This window comes from Leptonychotes weddellii, chromosome 3, assembly GCF_054177405.1.
Source record: "Leptonychotes weddellii isolate Sample4059 chromosome 3, ASM5417740v2, whole genome shotgun sequence".
NCBI classification, from domain to species: domain Eukaryota; kingdom Metazoa; phylum Chordata; class Mammalia; order Carnivora; family Phocidae; genus Leptonychotes; species Leptonychotes weddellii.
Genome location: NC_138371.1, coordinates 83,592,200 through 83,599,989, shown reverse-complemented (window position 1 = coordinate 83,599,989; position 7,790 = coordinate 83,592,200). Strand labels below are relative to the sequence as shown.

Here is a 7,790-nt window from a genome sequence, read left to right as displayed (position 1 = left end):
TGTATCTGCATTTCAACAGGGCCTGTGACAAAGGTTTCATGAAGCTTTAATATGTTAATGTGCATTGTGACTATCAGAGGAATCTATTGAACTTGTTTTTTTGTAAAGCATCTATAACATCTGAAAGAACTTGGGTTGGGCAGAACACTAGGGAAATATTAGTTTAGTCTAACCTGGACAGTAACAATCTGTCTGGCTAGGCAACTTTTGGGATATTGTGTTTATTTCCAGACACCAATTTTTTAAAGAAACCCTGACAAACTAGTCTGCCTAAAGGAGGAAACTAGCATAGTGGATTATGTAAGGCTATATTGGAAATGGTATAACTAGTAACTGTTATGGACCAAGTATTTGTATACTCACCAAATCATATGTTGAAATCTTAACCCCCAGTGTTATGGTATTAGGAGGTGGGGGGCCTTTGGAGAGTGATTAGGTCATGAGCCCTCATGAACCAGAGCAGTGCTCTTATAAAAGAGATTCCAGAGAGCTTTCTTGTCCTTTCTGCCATGTGAAGAGGCAGTAAGAAAATGACTGTTTAAGAACCAGAAAATGGGCCTTCACCAGATTCTGAATCTGCCAGCACCTTGAGTTTGGACTTCCCAACCTGCAGAATTCTGAGAAATAAATGTCTGCTTTTTAAGCTACTTAGTGCATTTCTGTGATAGCAGTCCAAACAGACTAAGAACTATGAAAGAGATACATTTGGGAGTAGGGCTATCCTATGAGCCAGTTTCAAATTTTTCTTCTTTTTAAAAATTAATTAATTAAATTTTTAAAGATTTTATTTATTTATTTGGCAGAGAGAGAGAGAGCACAAGCAGGGAGAGCAGCAGGCAGAGGGAGAGGAAGAAGCAGGCTCCCCACTGAGCAGAAAGCCCAATGTGGGGCTCAGTCTCAGATCATGACCTGAGTCGAAGGCAGACGCTTAATTGACTGAGCCACCCAGGAGCTCTCAAATTTTTCAATAGGTGTTACATGGGGAAGAAATTAGAATCGTTCCATTTAGATTAAGCAGCCAGAGATGGGAGTACCATGTACAAGTTATAAGGAGGCAGATTTGGGCTGAACACAGAGTTCGTGAGAACACTGGTTTGGGGATCTGACAGATTAGAATTAGATTCCCAGTCCTGCCCTTATCTTGCTAGGCATCCTTGAGCAAAGGACCCAGCCTCTTGGGGTGCCTGGGTGGCTCAGTTGTTAATCATCTGCCTTTGGCTCAGGGTCCTCGGATCCAGCCCCACATCGGGCTTTCTGCTCAGCGGGGAGCCTGCTTCTCCCTCTCCCTCTGCCTGCCGCTCCCCCTGCTTGTGCTATCTGTCAAATAAATAAATAAAATCTTTAAAAAAAGAAAAAAAGGACCCAACCTCTTGGGATCTCAGTTTTCTCATCTGTCATATAGGAAAGCCCACAGAGCTACTGCAAAGTGAAAAATCCTACACTAAGTTAAAAAAGACCCACACAATTCTTGGCACATAATAAGAACTCAATAAGTGGAATTATAGTTTTATTAATAACAGAATTGCCCAATCATGTAAAGGAGGAAGAATATCTGATGGTGGAGAGTATCTCAATAGTGAAAGTGATCAAGCACAATTTTATCTTTTAAAATAACTGAAAGCCTACTGTGCGCAGTTATGACTCAGTCCCTGTCCTTATTAGCTAGCAATCACATAGGGCCTAGCAGGGGAGAGAAGGCAAGTGCATTAACAAACCATAACACAAGGACAAATGCCATCAAAGCTGTAAGAGGCTCAGAAATTAAGAGCACAGTGCTAAGCCTGTTGAGGGAAATATGGAAGGCTTCATGGAAATGGTAGCATGTGAGGAGTGGGAACATTTTCAGTGGGTGGGGTAAGAGGAGAAGCAGGGCATTACTCACGGAGGGGCTACTGCATGGAGAAGCTGTAGGCAGGAAAGCACAGGGATATATCCAGAGAAGCAGCACAGTTTGAAGGGATGCACTAGCAAGTCTTAAAGGAAAATGAAACACAAGTCTGGATGATTTGGGGTATGGGAGTCAAAGAATGAGCCTTGGACTTAACTTAGGGTACAGTGGAGAGACGGTACACATTTGAGGGGGCAAGAGTGACTTTATCATTACTGTGCTTTAGAAAACTGAGTTTGGCAGTGGCAATACAATTGGCTAGGATCAGTGTGACTCCTAAGACAGGGAGGCCAGGGGCGCCTGGGTCAGTCGTTAAGTGTCTGCCTTCGGGTCAGGTCATGATTCCAGGGTCCTGGGATGGAGCCCCGCATCAGGCTTCCTGCTCTGCGGGAAGCCTGCTTCTCCCTCTCCCACTCCTCCTGCTTGTGTTCCCTCTCTCGCTGTGTCTCTCTCTGTCAAATAAATAAATAAAATCTTAAAAAAAAAAAAAAAGACAGGGAGGCCAGTATGAAAATAGTGCAGTAGGTGAAAGAGAAAGGAGAATCTCAAGTAGTATAGAAGGCATGAGAAGGGGGAAGAAATCGCAAAGGAGACATGAATGAAGAGCAGACTGTTGAGGAAGATTTGGCAAGGGGCCAGGTGATGGTCTCAGGTGAAGAGTGAGTTTTAGTTAACAGTAGGTTTTAGTAGGAACTTTTGAAGGTAAGGTCAATGCCGTTTCTTCACGACCGAGTATCACACAGTATACCCTTACTAAATATTTGTTAAAGTAGATGAATCCGTGAATGAATGATTTGGATTAGATTTAAAGGGAAGGGTGGGAGATGGTAATGAAGAACCAGAAGCTTGTGAGAGTCAGTTTGAGGAAGATGAGGCTGGTTGGAGAGACACGGGAGTTAAGTAGCATATGTCTGTCTGTCTGTCTGTCTGTATGTATGTAGTCCTAGAAGCTAAGTTAGGGCCCGTGGGCCAAATCCAGCCCAGCACCTTGTTTCCGTGCAGCCCTTGAGCTAAGAATAACTGTTACATCTTTCAATGACTGGAGAAAATCCAAAGAAGAATATTTCATGACATGTGAAAATGATATGAAACTCAATTTTCAGTGTCTGTAAATAAAATGGCAACTTTTTTTTGTTGTTTTCTTATTACAGAAGGGACTAGCCCGCCCCTTACAGGAGCAGTAAGCCTCTGGTAAGCATGGATATGAAAGTTATCTGTAGAATTCTCATTACAACCCCATGAGATTTAATTCATTGTTCCCATTTTACTGATGAGCAAACAGAAGCTTATGTTTCAGCCAGTGTCACACAGTTTCACACTATACCCACAGCAATCTGGTTTTCCAGATTTCCCATTTTCTCCTAGGGTAAAGGCACAGCTCTAAGAGTAGTGTGACCATGAAGTGCTTAGAAAAGAGTGTTTCGGAGCGTTGAATGCTTGGAGGACAGTTTTAGAACTGAATGGCTTAGGCAGACACAGTTCTAAGAGATGTATATGAACTAATTCATTAATTCTTATAACTCTTCCATGAGATGGATACTGTTATTAACATCCTATGCTGGAGGAGTGGTTTTCTTCTTCTTTCTTTCTTTCTTTCTTTTTTTTTTAAAAAGATTTTATTAATTTGGAAGAGTGTGAGAGAGAGAGCACAATCAGAGAGGAGGAGAGGGGGGCCAAGGGAGTGGGAGAAGCAGACTCCGTGGCTGAGCAAGGAGCCCAATGTGGGACTAGATCCCAGGACTCTGAGATCATGACCTGAGCAAAGACAGACGTTTAACTGACGGAGCCACCCAGGCGCCCTGGGAGTGGTCTTCTTTAACACCACTTCCCAGGTAAAAAGTCCAGCATGTAGATATTCTAACACTTTGGGTCTTTTACTGGTGACAACACTGGGCCACCAGAGGCTCGTCCAACCCTAAGTATCTAAGATTCTATGTTCAGAAGCACTTCGGGAATGATTCCTACAGACTCGGCTGGCTTTTACCCTTTCTCCTGCATTTGTGCCCTGAGAGTCTTCTCTCATTTCCTTCATTGCCCCCCAGGCAGGCTTCTCAGACCTTCTAGTTAAAAGTTCCTCCCTGATAGTTTACGCTAAAGAGACTTCCTTTACAACACAACACAACCAATCAGCGTTTGAAGAGATGCAGTGAATGAGTGTGAAGTTCAAGTACTGAGAAGGGGCAAGGCAAGAAATTCTCCTGTAGGAAGCATGGAGGCAGGCAGAGGACAGTCTTCTGTCAAAGATTTCAGCAGGGGTAGATTTCTGAAAGTGGTCTGTGGCCTTTTACGTGGGTGTTTATCCCTGTGTTTGTCGCCTTTGGCCCTTAAAGCAGCCGGGGTCCCACTTGGAATTTAAATTTACTGCTAGTTGCTGCTCGCGAAACAGGAAATGATTAGAATCCAGTCTGATTTTTTGGCTTTCTCAACTTCAGGCGTTAAAAAAACAAGTTTTAGCAGTGGATTTGTTGCTTTGCTTTACCACCTCCCTTTCTTACAAAACAACAATGTAGGGGTTAAAGTAGAGCGCAAAGTCCTGTACAAATGACTGACGTAATGAGATTTGCACAGCCGCCTTCTGAGCCTGTTAAATTCAAAGCAGTTTTTTTTTTTTTTTTTTGCTGGGGAGGGAGGGTAGAAATTGGTGACTGCGAGGAGAAAAAATAAGGAACGGGGAAGAAAAGGAGGGGGAAGTTAAAACTTCCTTCTCTGTCTTCCATTAGAAAACCAAACATGGCATCTTCCATGAGGAGCTTGTTTTCTGACCACAACAGATACGTTGAATCTTTTCGGAGGTTTCTCAACAGTTCCACCGAACACCAGTGCATGCAGGAATTCATGGACAAGAAGCTGCCAGGCATAATAGCAAGGTAACAAAAAAGGACGTTTTTGTCAAAGAGACAAGCCTCGGGCTCCTTGTGTGCAATGATAGATGGGTCGAGCCCAGCCCTGTGGGCTGCGCGCGGGGATAAGAAGGAGCTACTGATAGCAGCTTTCATCCGGCCCTCCTCGGCCCTCCCCCCCAGCACCCCCCGCCCTTTCTTCTGGGGTGCTTTAGTTAGATGCTCGCTTTCCACGTTCAAAGGCTCCGGTTTGTGCAGTACTTCCAGCTGCGCAGAGATAAGCGTTAACCATTTGAAGGCACACATCCATGTTCATTTGGGAAAAGATACTAAATCTTTGAGCTCAGATTTTTCAGCCCTCCTCCAGATTTTACATTTCAAAAAAGTCCCAAATGCAGAGTCTAGTATTCTTTTCATTAGAATAAAGTATAAATGATTACCAAATACTGTTTGCCCCTGAGGATTGAGGAGTGTGTGCTTCTCAGTTCTCCTAATACACATTTAAATTCACTTCCTTATCCATTCTTATAGTTATCACTCTAAAAAAAAAAAAAAAAACAAAAACAACAACAAAAAAAACCTGTCTTTTCCTTTCAACTTCATATTAGCAGTATGGTTCTTTAAAAAAAAAAAAAAAGGGCATTTTCCCATTATCAGTGAAACTCACTAGTTCCTATCCTTGCAGACTTCTTTTTTTGGTGATTAATGTGTTCAATTTGTGCTAGAGCTGATAAGCATTATGAGACTAAAAGATTCCACATGCTAAGGATAATCAAATCACCTATCTGGGGGTGGATTGCTGTAACATACTCTGCTTCAGGAAATAATGATAGAAAACTGGGAAGAAATGACTGACTGTGGGTCCAATTTGCAACAGCAAAGAAAACTGATATTTTATCTTTTGCTGGATTTCTCTATTGTAGGCCTGAAATTCTTTCACTGGGATAGTACCCCTGCCTGATGAAAGCAGGCATTGTTGGATGTGTATTGAATTCTATTTCCCTTTATATTTCTCATGGTTCAGTTTTTAGTTTTTTTTAAATAGAGTGTTATATAATTTATTAATAATTAGTAAGTATTAGAACAATGATGCCAAAATCAAAGCATACAGCAAATACAGATAACTTCTTATCTAGGAATTAATAATTTACTTCTGTGGGTCTTTTTGCTCATTTCTAAAATTAAAGGAAATGAGTTAATTTCTGAATTCTTTTGCAATACTAAAGGTCTGTGTTCAGGTTGTAGCTTATCCAGACCCTTGGTTTTCTTCAGTCATCAGTGGTCTGAAGAGGCACCAGGGATGGATTAAACATTATGAATGATGATGACCCCTATCTTCATGGGGTACACAATCTGTTTAGAAATACTGAATGTAGAATTTGTGAAAGACTGAAGAACTTTTAAAAACATAACTAAATTAGCATTGCAGTGGTAAAAAAAACAAAAAAAAAACAAAAAAAAAACCAAACCTGGCTCCTAGCCCTACTCACTCCCATCTCTGACTCCTCCAACTCTTCAGAAGGAACCACTTTCAACATTCTGAAGTATTTTAGTTGTTTCTTATGAAATTTTCTTTCCTAATTCTAAATAACATGTTATTTTTACTGTATTAAAATAGCTAAATTGGGCGCCTGGGTGGCTCAGTCGGTTGAGCGACTGCCTTTGGCTCAGGTCATGATCCCAGGGTCCTGAGATTGAGTCCCACATCGGGCTCCCTGCTCTGCGGGGAGCCTGCTTCTCCCTCTCCCACTCCCCCTGCTTGTGTTCCTTCTCTCGCTGTGTCTCTCTCTGTCAAATAAATAAATAAAATCTTTAAAATAAAATAAAATAAAATAGCTAAATAAACATATACATTTCCTCCCCTATCATGTCAGTTTATTTATGTCAAAATTTTCGGTTCAATAATTTGAATGTTTATATTATTTGCCTATGTACATATCATACATAATTGAATGATACGTTATACTACAATCACATTTCCTTTCAGGTACTTTTTTTTTTTCCCTAGAGTTAACTATTTTTTTGATTTTAGTTTCTTTTCTTAGTTTTCTATATACCTGTCACTACTTGGACCCCAAGCAGAAGTATTAATCTTCTCTCAATATAGTCCAACAAATCAAGTCATCTGTTAATTTTTCCTCATGGGAACATCTTTTCTGGAGCTCTCTGTTCATCTTTTCCAGTCTGTGGTGATTTGCTGGTGATCTGCCATACAGTTATTGATAAGAGAATTTATTTCACCTTCTAGAAATTCTCTTCCCCTCTCTGCAATATTGAATTCCCTGATTCTGGATCTCATGTCATTCTTTTCTTGGTTTCTTTAGACTTTTCTTCTTCTTCTCCTTCTTGTCCTTTAAGAGCTTCCCAAGAAAGAATGCATGAAAAATAAACTTTTTTGAGATTTTGTATGTTTAAAAGTGCCTTCAATCTGTGGTTATCTTTATTAGATAGTAATTTCTATCCTGAAATGATATTATATTAGAAATTTAAAGGTACTTTTCCATTGTCTTTTAGCAACTAGAGTTTCCATTGAGAAATCCAATGTCCTTCAAATTGCTCATGTTTGGCTTGTGACCTTTTTTTGTTTTTGTTTTTCCTACTTAGAAGTTTTAAGGATGTTCTATAGTATTATGAAATTCTAAGAAGAGTTGTGGTGTGGGACTTTTTTACATTTTTTTTTTTTTTAAGATTTTTTTTATTTGTCAGAGAGAGAGAGAACACAAGCAGGGGGAGTGGCAGGCAGAGGGAGAAGCAGGCTCCCCACTGAGCAGGGAGCCCAAGGTGGGATATGATCTCAGGACCCTGGGATCATGACCTGAGCTGAAGGCAGATGCTTAACTGACTGAGCCACCCAGGCATCCCTTTTTCACACATTTTTGTGGGTAGTCCCTGGGCCATTTCAATCAAGATTCAGATCTTTCATTTCAGGGAAATTTTGGTATTATTCTATCATCCCTTCTCTCTGATTTTCTTTCTGGAAGTTCTATTCATCAAACACCAGACCTCCTGAATTAATTCTCTAATTTTCTTATATATCCAATTTTTACCATTTTATCTTACAG

At 40.6% G+C, this 7,790-nt stretch overlaps 1 protein-coding gene across 2 annotated transcripts in view; it reads left to right on the top strand.

Moving 5' to 3' along the window:
• The first annotated feature begins 4,097 nt into the window (after nt 1-4,097).
• The window catches only part of HNMT (histamine N-methyltransferase), a 41,373-nt gene continuing 37,680 nt past the window's right edge, over nt 4,098-7,790 (top strand). The window contains exons 1-2 of one of the 2 annotated variants that reach the window (XM_081814534.1): nt 4,098-4,160; nt 4,609-4,755. In XM_081814534.1, the coding sequence (XP_081670660.1) occupies nt 4,619-4,755 (137 nt within the window). In that variant the 5' untranslated portion in view covers nt 4,098-4,160; nt 4,609-4,618. Of the gene's footprint in view, nt 4,161-4,495; nt 4,756-7,790 lie in introns of those variants that run through there. The other variant, XM_081814533.1, reaches the window with a different exon arrangement.